The sequence below is a fragment of the Vigna radiata genome, chromosome 8 (assembly GCF_000741045.1).
Source record: "Vigna radiata var. radiata cultivar VC1973A chromosome 8, Vradiata_ver6, whole genome shotgun sequence".
In the NCBI taxonomy this organism is placed as follows: domain Eukaryota; kingdom Viridiplantae; phylum Streptophyta; class Magnoliopsida; order Fabales; family Fabaceae; genus Vigna; species Vigna radiata.
The window spans coordinates 22,108,635-22,128,150 of record NC_028358.1 but is presented as its reverse complement, the minus strand read 5'-3'; the positions used below and the strand labels follow the sequence as shown (position 1 = coordinate 22,128,150).

General features: G+C 35.7%; 3 protein-coding genes across 3 annotated transcripts; 1 reads left to right on the top strand and 2 right to left on the bottom strand.

Annotated features, from left to right (window-relative positions):
• Positions 1-1,526: 1,526 nt before the first annotated feature.
• Positions 1,527-4,860, bottom strand: LOC106770376. The gene is made up of 4 exons (XM_014656191.1): positions 4,611-4,860; positions 4,342-4,567; positions 3,329-3,856; positions 1,527-1,716 (listed from the first exon to the last, which is right to left on the bottom strand). The coding sequence occupies exons 1-4, from the start codon at positions 4,858-4,860 to the stop codon at positions 1,527-1,529; spliced, it is 1,194 nt and encodes a 397-aa protein (XP_014511677.1).
• A 5,590-nt stretch (positions 4,861-10,450) lies between these two features.
• Positions 10,451-16,511, top strand: LOC106771122 (arginine biosynthesis bifunctional protein ArgJ, chloroplastic). The gene is made up of 17 exons (XM_014657031.2): positions 10,451-10,659; positions 10,791-10,895; positions 11,040-11,163; positions 11,235-11,308; positions 11,685-11,729; positions 11,909-11,959; positions 12,055-12,123; positions 12,291-12,349; positions 12,603-12,672; positions 13,230-13,310; positions 13,390-13,476; positions 13,736-13,858; positions 14,373-14,435; positions 15,153-15,230; positions 15,309-15,454; positions 16,089-16,159; positions 16,249-16,511. The coding sequence occupies exons 1-17, from the start codon at positions 10,594-10,596 to the stop codon at positions 16,329-16,331; spliced, it is 1,395 nt and encodes a 464-aa protein (XP_014512517.1). The 5' UTR covers positions 10,451-10,593; the 3' UTR covers positions 16,332-16,511.
• Positions 16,512-16,662: 151 nt separating this feature from the next.
• On the bottom strand, positions 16,663-19,266 carry LOC106769631. Its single transcript, XM_014655332.2, has 3 exons — positions 18,750-19,266; positions 17,775-18,111; positions 16,663-17,619 (listed from the first exon to the last, which is right to left on the bottom strand). Exons 2-3 carry the CDS (start codon positions 18,096-18,098, stop codon positions 17,224-17,226), a joined length of 720 nt encoding a protein of 239 aa, XP_014510818.1. The 5' UTR covers positions 18,099-18,111; positions 18,750-19,266; the 3' UTR covers positions 16,663-17,223.
• Between the last annotated feature and the right edge of the window lie 250 nt (positions 19,267-19,516).

Genomic DNA, 19,516 nt, shown 5'->3' with positions numbered 1-19,516 from the left:
ACCCCAACAACACCATTCATCCATAGTTTTTCCTCAACCATTGATTCACTGCATTTGCATGTTTAATTTTGTTCTTGCATTTAACAATCAAAACTTTATTCTTTTCTCAAGTCTTATGAAATTAAGTTACATGAAAGTTAAGGCCTAAGAGTCCTTTGGGAAAACGATACTCGGACTTACCCGTTTATATTACTTGATAACGATCTAGTACACTTGTCAAGGACTTAACACTTGTCCTCAAGCAAACACAATACAACCTAGTCTTCCATAATTCATCATAATGGTTCAACTTTTTCAAAATCCATGTCTCAAGATAAATTTTCACTCAAATCAACTCATCCATAGAATTTAATCAAGATGCACATATGCTTCAAATCAAACCATCATAGTGTTCTTCACAATCTCATAAAACATAACAGATGTTATTCTCATAAATGATCAATTAGCTAAGCATAGATATAATCATAAATTCATGGAATTCTACCTCTCTGGAGAATGTGTTTCACTCAATCACTCAAGTGTTTCAAAAGGTTACTCCATTCCTTTACTATCCACATGTCAAATAGAACCAAGTTGTCATTCGTTTGCCACAATCAATCATCATCACATACACATGTCATCACAAGGACTTTTTCAAGGCTTATAATGTGGTTGGGCTAACAAGGAAAATTGGTTTTTCTAGATCACAAAATCCTTGAGTTAAAAGTGTCATTCAAATAATTATGGTTCAAGCACAAACTATCTTTTTACTAATCTCACTCATTCCCAACTTTCCCTTTTCTTCACATTGAGCTTTTCTTTTCATGCTTTTCTTTTCTATTTTTTGTTTCTTTTTCTCATGCATTTTTATTCAACACATTAGCTCAATGTCTAACTTTTTCTTTTTCAACTTCCTAACAACCCCAAACTTGAACCTTTATCAATATCATTCAATTATTCTCAACTCAAGGTAATGATTTTTCAAAGAGATTTTCACATAAAGTGTTTAAGGCTAAGGTTCAAAAAGGGTAGAACACATTGTTCTATTTACTTTTGGGACAAAAATTTGGCTAAGTAAAGGCTTCCAAGAAAAATGGCGTTGATCATATGACACATGCATACAATTCAATCCATCACAGAAACTCAGGCAAAATTATTCATGCTTCCAAGTAGATAGCACATATATCAATAAGAACTCTGGAGCTCAAACACCTCACACAAGCTTATTCCAATCATTCAATCACATACCCTACTTAGCCTCATAATCACAATCATAAAATCACAATGCATCTGTTCACAAAGCTAGTGAACACTCCACCTGTATATCAGCATATGGCAATCTCAATATCATTCAAAACAAGCATCATCAAGCAATAGTCAAACCAACATCAGAAAAGTTTCAGACAAGTACATAACCCTACACTACTCAACAGAAACAACCTATTCTAAGAATTCAAATTACAAAACAAAAAGATAAAAGATAAAGAAAATCCTGGGTTGCCTCCCATTAAGCGCTTGCTTAACATCACAAGCCTGACCCAATAACCTTACAGATCCACCAACTTCATCACAGTGGACAGGCGTTCCACTTCTCCTCCCAGATAGTGCTTGAGTCTCTGTCCATTCACCACCCAACTTCTATCTGGATCACTATTAGTCGGATCCAACAAATCAATTGATCCATGAGGATGCACCTTCTTTATTACGAAAGGTCCTGACCATTTTGACTTCAGCTTCCTAGGAAATAGCTTCAATCTTGAATTAAACAGTAACACCTGCTGCCGTTGGTTGAACGCCCTTTTTATCAATTTCCTATCATGATCGAATTTTACCTTTTCTTTATAATTCCTAGATGATTCATATGCATGCAACTACATCTCTTCAAGCTCCAGCATTTGCCTTCTATGATTGCTTTGAGTTTCATGAGGATCAAAATTCAAAAACTTCAAAGCCCACAAAGCTTTATGCTAAATCTCCACTGGCAAGTGACATGCTTTCCCATACACCAGCTGAAAAGGTGATAAATGTTGAGATTGTTGACAACACAAACTCTATATCAATCTAGTTTTTTATGATGACAACATTATGCTTAATAACAGTACACATGTTGTTGTATTACATGTTCTTATCCTAAACTGATTGTTATATCTACTGAACATGTTTTGATGTACTGTGATGTATGTTCCTATGTTAATTGTGTGATTTATTTGTGGAACATGCTTGTATGATTATGTGTAATGTGAACTGCTTTGTCAAAAATATTTCACTACACATTTTGGAAAGAGAAAAATCACAAGCACTTTGTACAGATTTTTAGAATCAATGCTCTGTGATGTTTTGGATTGAAAAGAATTTCAAAATCTTTTTACATGTGTCAGTCGACTCTGTCCAGTGTACATTCGACTGTATTATTGATCTGTTTTGGAATTCTGTTATGCTTACACGCTCCAACGGCTATATTTTTTAAAAGTTAGTTAAGCATTGATGACTTGGTCAACTGTATTAAATGTGTGTTGATTTTGGTTGACTGAGAGCCTCTATGTTGACTGTCTGTTATAACTGTATTAATACAGTCGACTGGATTAGTAGGCTATTCGACTGAGAAACAATCTGACTGACAGACAACTATAAATTGGTTGAACACGATTTGTTCAGAGACTTTTGAAGATCTAACATTTTCATTTCTTGTTTTAGATTGAATTCTCTGTGTTAACAGCTCCAAGAATTCTCCAAGAAGACGGTGGTGATCTATCTTGAGAGAGATTCAAAGGGAGAAGGCTTATGCGTTGACTGTGTGATCACAACTGCACAAAGAATGTGCTTCTTGATTGATCTTTGAAGGCTTGGCATCCTGTGAAGAGTGCTGGAATTGAGTTTTTGTGATACAGGGGTTACATGTTGAGGATTGTTCGACGTGGGTTTAGATTGCAGAAGAAGGGATTCTTTCTACAAGTCTAGTTTTGGTTATTGCAGCTATATTTTGGTTTTGGGTTAGAGAGGAGATTTATATTTTTGACGTGAGGTCTTCTATAAATTCCTTGTGTGTAAAAACCGCAACCTATATAGTGCATTTGCTTCCTAGGTTAGAAGGACACTGGATGTAGGCATTGTTGGTCGAACCAGTATAAAAACCATTGTTTGATTTTCTCTATCCCTACACTCTTTATTTCAGTCGACTATATCTGTTACGCAGTCAACTACGTTTTTCCGCTACATAGAAATTTTCATTACTTGCATTTCAAGAAAGATAAAAAAGCTTTATACTTTTCATTAAAGATTGCGAAAAGATTTTGTTTTTGAAACAACACCAATTCNCCCCCCCCCCCTCTTGGTCTAAAATGAAGCCTACCTGTTTCCCAACAATAAACCCATGGAAGTCTTCATAGTTGTCCCGTATGCCCAATGAGCATCATCTAATTTATGTGACCAATCTTTCCTTGAGGCAGCAACTGTCTTTTCTAAAATCCTCTTTATCTCCCAGTTGGAAACTTCAGCTTGACCATTTGTTTGTGGATGGTACAGTGCCACCACTTTATCTCTCACTCCATAATGTTTAAGTACCTTTGCAAGCTGAGAGTTACAGAAATGAGATCCCCCATCATTTATGAGTACCTTGGGAGTTCCAAAACGTGAGAAATTTTTCCTTTTTAAGAATTTAATCACTACATTAGCATCATTCTTGAGACTTGCTAAAGCTTCAACCCATTTACTCACATAATCAACCGCCACCACTATATACTCATTATTAAAATATGGTGGAAAGGGCCCAACAAAATCAATACCCCAGCAGTCATAAACTTCAACTTCCAGAATGCCTTGTAAGGGCATCTCATGCCATCTTGAAATAGGCCTCGTCCTTTGACATTTGTCACAATTTCTAGCATGATTATGAGCATCTTTAAACAAAGTAGGCAAATAAAACCCTGACTGAAGCAGTTTTGCAACAGTTCTTTCTCCATTATAATGGCCTTCATAGGGTGAATCATGACAATGCCAAAGAATTCCTTATGCCTCTTCTCTTGTTACACATCTCCTCAAAAGATTATCAGCTCCAATCTTGAATAAATAAGGATCATCTCATATGAATTGCTTAGCATCATGTAAAAACTTTCTTCTTTTTTTATCAATTCAATTCTTCTGGAATAAATCCTGCAACTTTAAAATTAGCCATTCTGCAAACCATGGACTTTGTTGAATATACAAGAGTGTTTCATCTGAAAAAGACTCCTATATTTCCTTCTCCTTACTTGTGACTTCTTTGTTGAAAAACCGAGATAAATTATTAGCAATCAAATTCCTGCTTCTTTTCTTATCACAAATCTCCACATCAACTCTTGTAGCAAAAGCACCTATCTAATTAACCTTGGCTTTGAATCTGGCTTTGTCAGCAAGTACTTTATGGTCGCATGATCAGTGTAGATAATCACTTTAGATCCAATGAGATAAGATCTAAACTTCTCTAACGCATAAACTATAGCAAAAAATTCCTTCTCCGTAGTGGCATAATTCAATTGAGCTTCATTCAAGACTTTGCTAGCATAGTATATAGCGTGAAACACCTTATCCCTCCTTTGGCCAAGCATAACACCTATAGCATAATGACTAGGATCACATGAGCTCAAAATCTTTACTCCAATCTGGAGCTATAATCACTGGGGCAGAAATCAAGCTTTTCTTCAAAACATCAAAAGCCTGTAAACATTCTTCACTCATTACGAATGATGTATCTTTAACAAGCAGATTACTCAAAGGTTTAACAATCTTTGAAAAGTCTTTAATAAATCTTCTATAAAACCCAGCATGACCTAAGAAACTCCGAATTCCTTTTACATTCATAGGTGGTGGAAGTTTTTCAATAACCTCCACTTTTGCTTTATCCATTTCAATCCCCCTAGCCGAAATCTTCTGTCACCATGAAATGACACTTCTCCCAATTTAGAACAAGATTTGTTTGAACACATCTGAAAGGAATCTCCAAACACTGAGAAATCATCCATTAAGACTTCTATACACTTCTCCCTAAAATATGCCAAAATCACCTGCATACACCTTTGAAATGTAGTTGGGGCGTTATAATCCAAATGGCATTTTTCTATAAGCAAATACACCAAAAGGACATGTAAAAGTCGTCTTCTCCTGATCCTCGGGATCCACCATAATCAGATTATATCCAGAATACCCATCTAGGAAGCAATAATAAGCTTGTCCAACCAATCTTTCTAGCTTCTGATCCAAAAAAGGAAGAGGAAAGTGATCCTTCATAGTGGCTGTATTTAACTTCCTGTAATCATCCTCCACCCAGTAACTGTCCTTGTTGGAATAAGCTCATTCTTTTCATTTGAGATCACCATCATCCTTCCTTTCTTTCGAACCACCTGTACTGGACTTACCCATTTATTGTCAGAAATTGGGTAAATAATACCAGCTTCTAAAAGCTTCAAGACTTTATTTCTGACTACTTCCTTCATCACTAGATTAAGCCTCCTCTATGGTTGAGCTACTGGCCTATAATCATTCTCCATAAAAATTTTATGCATGCAACATGTTGGACTTATGCCTTTGAGATCTGATATTGACCACCCAATAACGCCTTTGTTAGCTTTCAAGACTTCAACCAATTTCTCTTCTTCTTCTAGAGATAGTAAGTTACTAATGATAACTGGCTTTCCTCCATTATCCTTTAAGAACACATACTTCAAATGTGGTGGTAACTCCTTCAACTCAAGCTTGCTCTCTTTAACTTTCTCCTTGGGCTCAATCCTCTCAAAACTAGCCTCTTATGCTGAGATTTCTTTTGACGCCTCCAAATCCCTCAAGCATTCTTCAATCAATTTTTCCTCCTCTTCATTTAAATCTTTACAATCATTAATAAGAGTTCTTTCAAGTGGAGAAGCATCAACACCTTATTCCCTTGCATCATACAGATTTCATCAACAATATCAACTTGAAAACATGTTTTATCATCTTTAGGATGTGACATTGCTTGAAACACGTTAAAATTCGCCTTTTCATCTTGCACTCTAACTTTAACCTTACCGTTCTCTACATCCATCAAGATCCTGGTTGTCTTCATAAATGGTCTCCCAAGAATCAGAGGCGCATCTCCACTTTCCTCCATCTCCATTATGACAAAATCCACTGGAAATAAGAATTTATCCACCTTTACTAACACATCCTCAACCACTCCACGTGGATATTTGAGAAATCTATTCGCCAATTGAAGAGTCATTCACGTAGGCTTAAGTTCTAAGCCCTTAATCTTCTTGAACATCGAGAGAGGCATTAGATTAATACTAGCTCCCAAGTCAATCAAAGCTTTTCCAACTTCTAACTCTCCTATGGTACATGGAATGGTGAAACTCCCAGGATCTTGCAATTTAGGAGGTAACATCTTCTATATAATTGCACTGCAATTACCTTACACTTCAATAGTCTCCTTTTTAATATACTTTCTTTTCTTCATGAGAAGTTCTTTTAAAAACTTTTCATATGATGACAATTGTTGTAAGGTCTCAAAAAAAGGTATGTGAGCTCCAATTTCTTAAGAATCTCCATGAATCGCTCAAATTGTTTTTCTTTTTCCTTCCTTGAATATATTTTTGGGTAAGGAAGGGGTTTTTCAAACTCTTTTTCTTTTAATTTTTCAACCTCTTTTTTTTTTTATTTCTCCCTCAACTCTCATTTTTTCACTCATTACACTTTCTTCTTCCTCTCTTTTCTCCTTCTAGTTGCTCTTTTTTTTCTCCACTCTCTTTTTCTTTCTCTCTTCTCTCAATTTTTTTCTCCTCTAGCACTTGATAACAGTCTAAAAACCATTATTTTTATACTTGAAATTGATATCAAAGCACACCCTTTATGACTTAGAATGAGCTTAACATCATTAAAAAAATTTAAGTTAGGTTACAAGAGAGTCAAAGGTGGTTTTAGAGGTATTATGCTTGGTTTTACATTGTTTTGAAAGGATTTAACGAGAATTGAAGGATGGAAAGCGAAGTAGGAAAGAGTTGGACTCAAGAAAGGATGAAGAAAAGTGTAAGAGAAGAGTCGCAGCCACCGCTCAGTGCCAATTTCAGCGCTGAGCGCCAACTTCGTGGAAAAATCCATTGTCAAACGCTTAAACGCCAGCGCTCAAGGGAAAATGAAGAACCGTGCTTACTGCTGAGCGCCAAGATCCACCGCTGAGCGCTGGCATCTTCAGTTTAATACGGCATGACACCTAAGCGTCCCAGTGGAGTATCGCACCTATCGCTGAGCGATGAAACCAGAGCTGAGCGTTGTACTTATGGACCTGGGCCAAAATTCTGTTATTTTTCTGTATTATAAATAGACCCAGATGACCCGGAATATGTATCTTTTGGCAGAGAAAGACGTCAGAACACTCTTTTCACCCCTTGAAGGAGGATTTTGGATGCAACAGCTCCAATCTACCAAATTTAGGGTTTATCTTTTCATTCTTTCCATTCAATTCATATAGTTTCACCATAACAATGGTGAACTAAACCTTTTGTTGTTGGGGAACGATGTAATCCTTTTGAAACTCTCTTATATCGAAGTTCTTATTTTCTTCATATACTTTTGTTATCAATAGTTTTGGGTTTTCTTCTCTGAGGTGAGAGCTTGCGTTGTTTAACTCATTTAGTGTCATGATCATTGATTTTGTCGATATGGGAACGTACGAGGAAATCTTGAACTGAGAAGAATTCTCTTGATTATGAAATATTACCTAGGAATAGGAATATAGGACGGTCAATTGCTTTAAGCTTCTGTCATTAATGCATTAGTAATTACTAAAGAGACTAGGAATAGTAAACTAATAATTGGTGATAGGCTCTTTTCGCTGAGGAATCAGGTTTAGAGAAAATTAGAAAGTTGCATGAACATTGATAATAGATAAGAATAATAGATCTAGGAGAGTGGATGAGGATGAAACTGTAAACCCCAGCAACACCATTCATTCATATCTTTATTTGCCAATTGATCAAGTTTTGCATTTGCATGTTTATTTTAGATTTTGCATTAAAAGCCCCAAATTAGATTCTTACTCAAGTCTTATGAAATCAATTCACATGAACGTCTAGGCCAAGAGTCCCTTGGGAAACGATATCTGGACGGACTTACTATCTATTATTACTTGATACGATATGGTACACTTGCCAGGATGTTAACAAGTTTTTGGCGTCGTTGCTGGGGACTCGTTTGGTTTAACTTTTCTAGTAGTGTGAGTTGATTAAATTTGACTTGATTTTATGTTTGTTTTTATTTTTGTTCTAATAAATGTTTTCTAGGGTTTTGTGCCTAACATTTGCAGAATGTAGTACATACAAGAATTTGATTATATGGATACTCAATTCTATCAAAATGATTTCAACCACTGGTGGGAACCTCACTCATACATGGTACAAAGCAAATTTGGGCAAGCTGCCAAGCAACAAATTACTCCATTTAAGGAAAACACTAATTCTGACAAACTTCTTCAGAGTATCATGAATAGGGAAATATACCATGTCAAAGGTGTAGAGGAGAATACAAAGAGTGACGAACTTTTTCCACAGGACATGGATACAAGTTTTTCTTATCTTAGAAGTATGGAGGAGATGCAACAATGTAATTGGCAGCAACAACACTCTCTATCAATGGCAAAGATGGATAACATCTTTTAACAATTAATGCAAATTATTATCGCCTTTATAGAAAGCAGTGAAGCAAGAAATAAAAGGATAGAACTGCAGATTCGTCACTCTAATGAGATATTGAATTTTAGGGTTAATACTGAGGTTAACTCTAGGGAGGAATGTCAAGCCACTAGCTCTGAAAGTGATAATGTTGTTGATGAGGAAAAGATAGAAGAGATAGAAACAGAAAAGGTTGTTGAGGAAGAAAAAATAGAGAGAGATGAGGAAAAGATAGAGATAGAGGAGAAAAAAAATAGAGGAAGAAGAAACCAAAAGGTTGAGTGAGAGAGAGAAAGATGATGAGAAAGAAGAAAAAAAGAAAAAATATGCAAAAATAAATAAAAAATAAGAAAAGAAAAAAAGAGAAAAATTGTGAAAAAAGAAGAAAGTAAGAGAAAAGAAAAAGAGAAAATTTAGAGAAAAGAGGAGTAAGAAAAAGAGGAAGAGAGGAAAGAAGAAAAGATCATATGAAAAACCTCTCCCTCGTCAAAAGGAATATCATAGGAAAGAAAAGAAATTTATGTGCTATATGGAAATCTTCAAGAAATTGGAGATCAAAGTTCTTATGATTGAAACATGGAAACAGGTGCATGGTGTTCTTAACTTTCGAAAGAAATTTAGCAGGAAGAAGAAAAAGAAAATAATATCAAGAAAGGAGAAGGGCAATACCTACTGATGGGTATTTGAGCTTTACCAATAATACCAACATCTACTGATGGATACTATCTATTGAAGGATACCAGGAAGGAACACTTATTATGGGTGATGGTAAGATTTGCACTTACTGACAAGTGCTAAAAAGGTTTGGGTTAGGCTCGTGACGTTAAACAAGCGCTACATGGGAGGCAACCTATTGGAAAACAGGTAGGCTTCTTTATACACCAAGAGGGGGTGGGGAATTGTTAAAAAAAGGTTTCTTTGCAATTATGGTTTTGATGGTGACGAACATTTGGAACCTTGACCTCGTGGGTGGTACTGAGTGAAGAGCCAGGGACTACTGACTGTCCCCACACATCAACACGAGGCTTTCCAGTGTGCTTTGTCCTCACTCACACACTTTCCGAGAAAACTTCCCGGAATGGAGTTCTTATGAGTTAGGCTACCGAAAAGCAAATGCATTTGTTGATATGAGTAGCTAAATCAATTCCTTTAAGTTATCCTTCAACCGTATAGTCTCATACCTATACAGTCTCTAGATCCCTCTCATTCCGGTGTATGTTCGATTCGTCCATGTACCCCTTCCACTGGAAGCCTGCCAGGAGCCGCTCCTTGTCCATGCCTCTTGCACCGACGATCACTCCTCGCCCTCGTCAGTTTCCGGGTGTCACATCTTCCGCCATGGCAGAAGGTCACGCTGCTAGGAGAAAACCTTTTTCTCCTCTCTTTTCTGGAATCGTGATTCGTAGAAAGGTGGTGGCATCGTTACCGACATTATTAACGACATTGAAGCCATTGAAGAGGACGATGGAGATGAATAAGAGATAGAAGTTTCACGGTTTGAACAGATCGCCACGTTTCAGACAAAAAAGAAAAGTGATTAGGCAAAGTGTTAGCCACATTAGATTAAATTTAACGGGTGTTAGTTTTGGAGGACGAAAAATTATAGTTTCTTTAAGGTGAGGGACCAAAGTGTATCAAAAAGTTTGAAAGAGGGACGAAAATCAAAATAACTTGATAGTTGGAGGACTAAAATGATATTTAACCCTAATTTTTATTTCATACTTTTATATTTAAACTGAAAACTATTATTTTAATTTCAAAATTCTCTTCGTATCACTTAACATGTGTTGATTAGAAGTACTTTTACAAGATTCCGGTTCTGAAATTTGTTTTAATCGCTATAGTGGAGATCCTCTGCCATCCCCAAACTCTGAGCATTTAGCTACATAGTTTCTCCTCAAAATCAAACCCCTAAAACCCTAAAACGTTACACCACACAAAAATGTATTCCTGCATTCCTCAGCACCTTTTCCTGCACTTTCACTTCGCATCTTCCCCGAACACGAAGGTCACTCTTCACTCGCTCTATATCTCTCGTTCTTCTGATCATCGATGCTCGTTCCGTCGATGATCTTCAATGTACATTCGATTTCCTAGACTTGCTGAGAAAACTCATTTTTCAATTAACCTTTTTTTCAGGCGTTTAATTCCTCCGCACGCGATATAAGGATTCATGCTGCTTCTACCAATGCGAATTACATACCGGCCGCTCCAATTTTTCTCCCCGAAGGACCTTGGAACCAGGTATCTTTCTGACCACCGGATTTTTTTTGTAAGACGCCACAGTGTTATGATATTACTGTTTTTGTCATTGTAGCTTGAAGTCGAAATATTTGACTCTGTTTTGTTTATTCGTATCTGAGTGTTTCATTTTGAGCATTCGTTCAGATCCCTGGTGGAGTTACTGCTGCGGATGGGTTCAAAGCTGCGGGAATATACGGAGGTTTGCGTGCCAAAGGAGAAAAGCCCGATCTTGCGCTTGTCACGTGCGATGTTGATGCTGTGTCTGCAGGTTCGTTTTCTGAGAGATGCTGATTTTGCGTTTTGTGTGAACTGATCGTTATCGAATTGAATTTCTTTCAGGATCGTTTACTACAAACGTGGTTGCGGCTGCTCCCGTGTTGTACTGCCAAAGGACGTTAGATATTTCCAATACTGTAAGAGACCTTTTTTTTCCTAGTTTGTGCTACGTTGTTTTCTCAATAAGCAGTTTCATTGTCTATAATTATCAGTGCATAAATTTCACCATAATACTTACAAGAAAAAAAGTAGTCAAAAATAAAGTCTCACTTATAAATTAAAACTTCCCATTGCACTTCAAATTTTTCAGAAGTTATATAATAGAGTTAGTACAGAGATTTCTTATATTCTATATTTCTGTATGTATGAACGGGTTTTTGTGTTAGGGAATGGGTGTTTGTGCTTCTTTCGGCTAAGACTCCTGTAGCATAACGTGTTTGCATTATTACACTTTTGCAACTCAATATACCTTGCTTGATTGCTTACCAATTTACCAGTTTTGCAACTTTCCAGGCTCGTGCCGTGTTGACTAATGCAGGTCAAGCAAATGCAGCTACGGTATGTCATCAAAACTTTTTTCTGTTTTGTGAGCCTGTGGATAGTATTAAATAATTAGTGTACTGAACTGTAGTCATGTAAGGGAATTCATGAATGTTTTTCCATGAACTTAGTTCGTTTAACTTTTTTTCTGAAATTTAAAAATAAAAAATAGTGGTTGAGGCCTTTCATGACTTCAGGGCAAAGAAGGTTACCAGGATGTGATAGAATGCGTGGAAAGCCTTGCTAAGGTATCCATCCTCTCACCGTGTTAAACTGATTTTTCTTATATTGGTCCTTGTCCAAGGAGTTTTTTCGGTTTGCTGCAAATGTTCTTTGATTGTAGCTGCTGGAAATAAAGCCAGAGGAAGTATTGGTTGAGTCGACTGGTGTAATTGGTCAACGAATAAAGAAGGTAAATGCAGAGACTGCATATTGGTTTTATATTGTATCCTTTGCGAGATTGCTTTATGTTACATGGACTAAGCATTCACAAAATTCTCAACAAGCCAGTTGAAAAGTATTCCAACAAACTTAAATTCTTTTGTTTTCAATGTTATATACTTCTCATTTTGTTTGCAGGGAGCACTTTTAAACTCACTTCCCACACTAGTGAATTCACTGTCATCTTCAGTTGAGGGGTAATTCCTGTGCTTTTATGATTTATTTAGTTTTTAACTTTTATAGTTGACATACAATCATGTCAAGAAACTCACATTTTTTTCAGTGATCATTAAATGACCTTTGTATTCAGGTAGTTTTCTTGTTGGTTTCCTTCTTTCACCGTTTTAGTTTCTTATTCTTTGAAAAGTGTATAGCTTTGAACAAAATTTGCTGTGTCCAATTTTCCTTCATTCAATAATTTATTATCAAATCTTATTAGCTTGCATACAGGGCAGATTCGGCAGCTGTTGCAATAACCACGACAGATCTTGTTAGCAAGAGTGTGGCAATTGAATCTCTGGTATTACTTGTTACCCTTTTTGCTCACCTGTTTTAAATTGACACAACTAGTTCATATTTGATTTTGATTACTCACTTGATCCATATGCAGAAATAATCTTTACATTCTAGTCTCTATGCTTAGAAACTACTAATTTTAGTCTCTATGCTTAGAAACTACTAATTTTAGTCCCTTGACATACATTTTTAACTCATTATTATAGTCCCTATAATACACTTAATTTGTTTAATTTCCCAAAACTTTGGACATAGATTAAAAGTATTTAAGTTTTAGTTGGATGAGTTGTGGATATCTATATGGTTAGCAGCCTGAAAGTTATAGGGCTAATTGGAAAATGACCAAAAATTTGACATTTTTGGAGATTTATACATTGATATGTATGATAGCTCACTATAATTTTATGAGTCTCTAATTTATAAGACAGAAACCTCCGCTCTTGCAGTTTAGGAATTAATTTCGTGAGACATGTCTAGTTAATTCTCAAATTCTATTTGCTTATTTGAAGATTGACAAAATGTGCGATAATCTTATTCTGCTTATTTTTGTGCGGTGGTTAGGTTGGAGGAACTAAGATCAGAGTTGGCGGAATGGCAAAAGGTTCTGGAATGATCCACCCAAATATGGCTACCATGCTTGGGGTATACCTAATTTGATGCTTCTTTCTTATTTGGAATATATAGATTATCCAGTTAATTCTTTGAACTATATCTACTCTAGGTAATAACAACTGATGCTCGGGTAAGCAATGCTGTTTGGAGAAAGATGGTGCAGGTTGCTGTAAGCCGAAGTTTCAACCAGATAACTGTATGTGTTTTTATCACCTTTTTTGGATATAAAGAATTCAGTTAATTTATTTACATTAGTTTCCCTAAATTAAAATGCTAAAAACAAATGGCTATAATTTCACAATTGAAACTGCTAGTATTGTATGTAAAATTTATTCTCCAAATTTAATGAATTTATTTCTTACATGGACTGATGCATGTTTTCTCCCAAGCTTTTGCCCCGATTTTGTGGATTGTAATTGATTCTTATGTTCTTTTTTTACATTGTTTTTCTACAGGTAGATGGAGATACCAGTACTAATGATACCGTCATTGCTTTGGCTAGTGGGTTGTCTGGGCTAGGCTGCATATCTTCTCTGGACAGTGATGAAGCTATTCAACTTCAGGCATGCCTGGATGCGGTAAAGTTGACCTTAGTACAGTTTCATCACTATTTTTTCATCTAATATTTTTATTCTTTTTTTTTAACAAATTAATCTAGTCATGTACTTAACTTTTGCCGGAAGCTTTTCCTTTCTAGTAAAACTGGCAAATGAAGTACTATGACCATTGTGCTGGAGGTAGTTTCACAGTTCATTTGGAATTAGATATTCAATAATATGCTTGGGTGTATGCATTATCACTGTTCCTTCTTGTAAATAATAAAGTAGGTCCCCTGCTCCCGTTCATTCAAGAAAAAGGCCTGCAAAAGTGGCTGAATTTTCCTTTTTATTATCCTTTCTTTTCTGTAGATCTTGTTCCATGATTTACTTGAAGCATTTAATTTATTCTTCAAAAGTGATACGACAGCAAATGTGATGTTTTAAATTTTTTTCCTTTTAGATCTTGTTGCATGATTTACTTGAAGGAGGCAATTTATTCTTCAAAAGTGATCTGTCACCGAATGTGAAGTTTTGAATTGCTTGTTATTTCCAGGTAATGCAAGGTCTTGCCAAATCAATAGCTTGGGATGGAGAGGGAGCAACATGCCTCATTGAGGTAGCTTTTTGTGCAGCATGACTGTTGACTTAATGCTGCTATGTTCTCTTACACATCCAGTATTAGTTCTCTACATTTCTTGTGCATGAATCTTGATTGAAAACATTTTTACTCTTTAAGAGAAATCTTAATCGGTTTCATCCTGCCTCCTTGTTTCCAAAGAACCTCAGTCAATTTAAAAATTTGTTACTAACGAATAAACATGCCAGGTTTGACTAAGTTTTTTTCAAGTTGGAGACCACTATGGAAAGAGTTTCAGCTTGTTTAGTTAATTACCACTTTTTCCGTTGTGGATCTGAGACTGTCTGGATAGAAACAACTATCATAAAATGGATTTATCTTTGAGACCGTATTAGGATAGAGCCTATGACAACAGGAATGAGAAAAGAGACCCTAAAGCTGTAAAACAATCCCCCCCCCAAGAGACAGCGGAGAAATAAGATTTGCCATTTAACGACCAAGTAGATTTGAGCAATTTAAAAGGAAAAAGAGAGGGAGGCCAATTCTTTTTATTCATACATCTGCTATTGCTTGTTTTCGGTAAGATAAACAAGCCATGCTGCTGATTTTATGCGTGGTCATTCCATCAACTCTTATTGTCTATTTATGTGTATAATTTGGTAACCGTGTTTTTTATTTCGACGTAGTTGCTTATTGAATATGTGGACTTATCTTGCTTGACATTGTTAGTCGTTACAATTCCATCTTATTTTGCAGGTCAGTGTGACTGGAGCAAACAGTGAAGCTGATGCTGCAAAAGTTGCACGTTCAGTTGCATCATCTTCACTTGTAAAGGCATGATAGTTGAACTAAAGATTTCTCTTACCTTTTCAATCTGGCTAAATATAATAATCTAACATAATCTTTCATCAGGCTGCTATATATGGTAGAGATCCCAATTGGGGTCGCATTGCTGCTGCAGCTGGTTACTCTGGGGTTTCATTCCATCAAGATTTACTTAGGGTGGAGCTGGGGGATATTGTATTAATGGAGGGTGGGGAACCACAATTATTTGACCGGTAGGACTTCTTTTTTTTTTGTTATTTTACATGCACTAATAAATTAGTAAAATAGTTGACACTTCATCCACAACAAATTATTCTTAGTAAATCCTTAACATGCGCAGACACCAATGATTACCTTTTTCTTCCAATACCAGTTAGTAAATGTACAATCTATGATGCGGTGGAGGGTATCACTTTTCTTGGACGTGAATCATACAGTCAAGTTATTAATATGCTTCACATAATAAAAAAAACTCAAGAATGAAAGCTGGGTAGAATAACATATTTAGGTTCTCATATTAGGATTTTGTAGCAAGAGATTGGTGTAAGAATTGAGATTTATTTTTCTGATATATCATTGCCAGATTGTCTTTCAGAAAGAAAATCGTTTATTTCCTCGTCTTATCAAAATAGTAATTGTAATTTAATATTCCGTTTTAGTTGTTAAAATGATTCTTATAGCTAGCAAATGTCGATCATGTACTTTATTCATCCATCATCCATCCAACCAATACCTGATCATGAACATTTTTATGATATTTTTTATATATATGGGTCTTCTCTGTCCTTGCAACATAGAATTTGCCCACGCTTGAATTATGTGATGTGCTTCATTATACAAAACTCTTAAAGCTTGTAATCGTGGCAGGCACGCGGCAAGTAGTTATCTCAGAAAAGCAGGGGAGGCCCACGACACAGTGAGAATTCAGATATCAGTCGGTAAAGTGTTTTCTTTTTCTTAATCATATGGAATTAATAGCCGCCTATATTATTATATATACTGATTGATATTCATTTCTTATTGACAGGTAATGGACCAGGACGTGGACAAGCATGGGGCTGTGATTTAAGTTATGATTACGTTAAAATAAATGCTGAGTACACAACATAACCAAATGAAAATCCAAACACTAACATTCACTAAGAGACGAGTAGTGGATTATAATTAAGTTAGATGTTATTTAAGACTTTTTTTTAATATTGATTTCATTTTGAGATATTATTTTGAATATACGGTATTAGCTTGGATGATCTTTTAGATTTGATTTGAATTTTATATTCTGTTTATTGATATTGATAAATAAACTCAGTAAACCTCATTTGCAGTTTTTATTGCTGACCAAACTGTCGAAAATAAAATCCTTCATTTTGTATAAATTTATTTGAATCATTTTTATTTTGGACATCATTCAGATATAATGAATAAAACATAATACAAAAAGTGCTTCATAATAATTTAGATTTCCAGACAAGCTTATGAATAAAACATAATACACTTTTTTGCATTAAAAATACCTTTAAAAAAATAACTTTTAGATAACTGAAGTCCGAGAGTTCCCTGCAGTGAATAAAGTTTTTTCCCCTCGTTTTTCGTCAGATTTTGATTGCAGTGCATGTCTGGATATCTATTATTGAATAATCTAGAAGTGAATACCAAGAAGACCGAGGTAATGATGTTTGAGGTATGTGTTGGCTCTCATAATGGAATCCCGAATTGCTGATTGGTAAATGAAAGCAATGGCTATGTGGCCATTGAAAATAAAAGCTATCTATGCAGACACATCTACTCTCAATGGCGTGTGCAGAAGCTATAGTCATGTAAATACCTGCCGTGTAAATATCCTTCCAGCCATGTTACCTAGAAGCCTAATTAGTTAACAAAAAAGGATGTGTATCGTTCATTATTCTGCTTCCAATAGCCTCCATCAATCTATTCATCATACAACAAAACAGAAAATTATCTTTTTATGCAGCAGTCTCGATACATGATACGATCGATCGAGTTACAGCGCTTCTCCAATAGGCCAGTGAACCTTTGTAATTGATGCTTTTAAGTAGCTAGTTGCACAGTAGGAATCATGGTTAGCAACTTTAAGATCGTCTACTTCAGTGGAAGCTTCAAACACTTCTTCACCAGAATGCAGCCACCTGTTTCGATACGGTTTATCTTTGCTGCTGCTGCTTCTTCTAGAGTAACTTACCTTCTGGCTCTTTTTTCCGTTTTTCTTTTCACTCTTCCTCATCCTCGGTTTCTGATGTTTCTTGTGTTTAACAGTATGTGATGACAATGTCGGTACTGGATCATACACATCAGGGGCCCATTTCACAGTCAATTTAATTTGAGATCCCCTTTCTTTTTCACGGCTACCCTTCATGGCAGATACAAGTTTTGCAGGAGCCTGAGGTGTACATAGCAAAGAAAAAATCGAAATAAATAACCAAAAATAAAAACTGCTTATAGGATATACTCCTAACACCATACTGCAGCGTAAAAGCGCAGATAGAAGAAACCCGAACAAACCCTTATGCAGAAATTAAAACATTAACAACTTACTTCCAAAGATACTGAGCAGTAGTTTTGACGAGATTGCTTAGAGAATGATTTATCTGTCTCCTCGTCAGAACAGCTTGAAGGAAGACATATATCAGAATAAGAAAACGTTGAACAATCTTTCAAGCACTTAATCTCTAATTTGGTTTCTTGCGGTTCAAAACCTCCACTTAAATTCTCCTCCTCCACGTATAAATTATCAAAACGATCCACCTCATATGCATGTTCCAACTTTAAAGCATCTTGTATATTTAGTGACTCAATAAAGGTACCTTCAAGCTTACTTATGATGTAGCCTGGTACATTACTAACAGCAGGCGTGCCCATTAAGTATTAGGCTCTACAGGCAACAACAGACAAAAAATGACGAATATAAGAAAAAGAAAAAACACCAACATGTACACAAGCATTAACATGTAAACCATTCCAAACACGTTTTGTGCATTTATTCTCATGAATTCGTAGAAATCAAAGAGCTAAAAAAAGATATTAATCAATATCATGGCGCAAATACTAGCTGTGACAATGAAGTGGCAACAATAGAACAAGAAAGGATATTGATAACAAGAATCAAATTAAAGACTTCCGGATAAATCTACCAGTCCCATATGTAACGTTTTCATATTATAATGGCAGCATTACTAATTTAGGGAAATTAGCATTAAAACAATAAAAGCAACATTGTCCATCAATTCAAATCGGCCGAAAATTTTGTCTACTATAAACATAACAGGAAATTTCCAGTTTAAAATGTAAACTACTATTTAAATGAAGTGAAAAAAAAAAAAAGCCAAATAAGTTGATAACGTTTTATACTATATCATATAGATATTTTAAAATGAGCATACATGAGACAATCTGAATAAAAAGACAAACAAAACGCCAAATAAGCATCACTATTGTTCCATAAACACAAACAAACATGCCCTAACACATGCAAAGGTATCAGCCAGTTTTCACGAAATCCAAATCAAGTACCTAATCGACGGTGATTCCAGCTACAAAATTTTTGTGGTCTTCGAAGTCAACACAACAGTAATAGAAACAACGGTCAAAAACTTCTCGATCCCGAATTTCGTGAACAAAAGATCGACGGAGAACAAAATTAGAAAGGCTGGAAAAGAGAAAAGAGAAAGAGGAGGAAGAAAAGTTGTTGTTAACTAAGACTACAACGCCGATCACTTTTTTCAAGATGCTTGAGACGACTAGCGGAGGATCCAGCGTGGAACATGAGCAAGGAAGGGATGAAATGGCGTAGAAGGAGCCCAAAGGGAAGCGAAGGCATCGTGGAAACCCTAATTCTTACACCGAAATTCGAAAGGCTGTATGTGATTTCAACTGCAAGGACATTCGATTAGATATGGATGCAGAGAGGAAGAAGATTGGATAATGATTGAAAGATTAGAATGAAAGAAAGGATGATTAAGAGAGTTATTTGTTAGGAGAGATCTGGGTAACCTGGAGGAAAACGCGTAAAGATAAATGGATTTTGGACAAGATGAGAAGTTGTATTTATAGTTGGTGCTAGCTTGGAGGGAATTCTATTGGATTGGTCAGAAGAAATCTACACGTACACGTTTCACTACCTTTTTAGACCAATTACCCTGTCAAGCCCCAATTTTGACTCTCTGGTACAGATAATTCCACTTTTTTTTATTTATTTCACTTCACTTCTTTTTCAGCAAGTAATTCGTTTATTTTAGATCTTCTTCATCAATGACAAAATTCACTTTTTTTTATATTAT

Coding starts and splice junctions, on each gene's coding strand:
- LOC106770376 (XM_014656191.1), bottom strand. CDS start 4,860: ATGGATAAAGCAAAAGTGGAGGTTATTGAAAAACTTCCACCACCTATG. Junction 4,568..4,610: donor GATTATAGCTCCAGATTGGA/GTAAAGATTTTG, acceptor ATTATGCTATAG/GTGTTATGCTTGGCCAAAGG. Junction 3,857..4,341: donor AAGCCAGATTCAAAGCCAAG/GTTAATTAGATA, acceptor TAATCATGCTAG/AAATTGTGACAAATGTCAAA.
- LOC106771122 (XM_014657031.2), top strand. CDS start 10,594: ATGTATTCCTGCATTCCTCAGCACCTTTTCCTGCACTTTCACTTCGCA. Junction 12,673..13,229: donor GTGTGGCAATTGAATCTCTG/GTATTACTTGTT, acceptor TGCGGTGGTTAG/GTTGGAGGAACTAAGATCAG. Junction 13,477..13,735: donor GAAGTTTCAACCAGATAACT/GTATGTGTTTTT, acceptor GTTTTTCTACAG/GTAGATGGAGATACCAGTAC.
- LOC106769631 (XM_014655332.2), bottom strand. CDS start 18,098: ATGGGCACGCCTGCTGTTAGTAATGTACCAGGCTACATCATAAGTAAG. Junction 17,620..17,774: donor ACTGCTCAGTATCTTTGGAA/GTAAGTTGTTAA, acceptor TGTACACCTCAG/GCTCCTGCAAAACTTGTATC.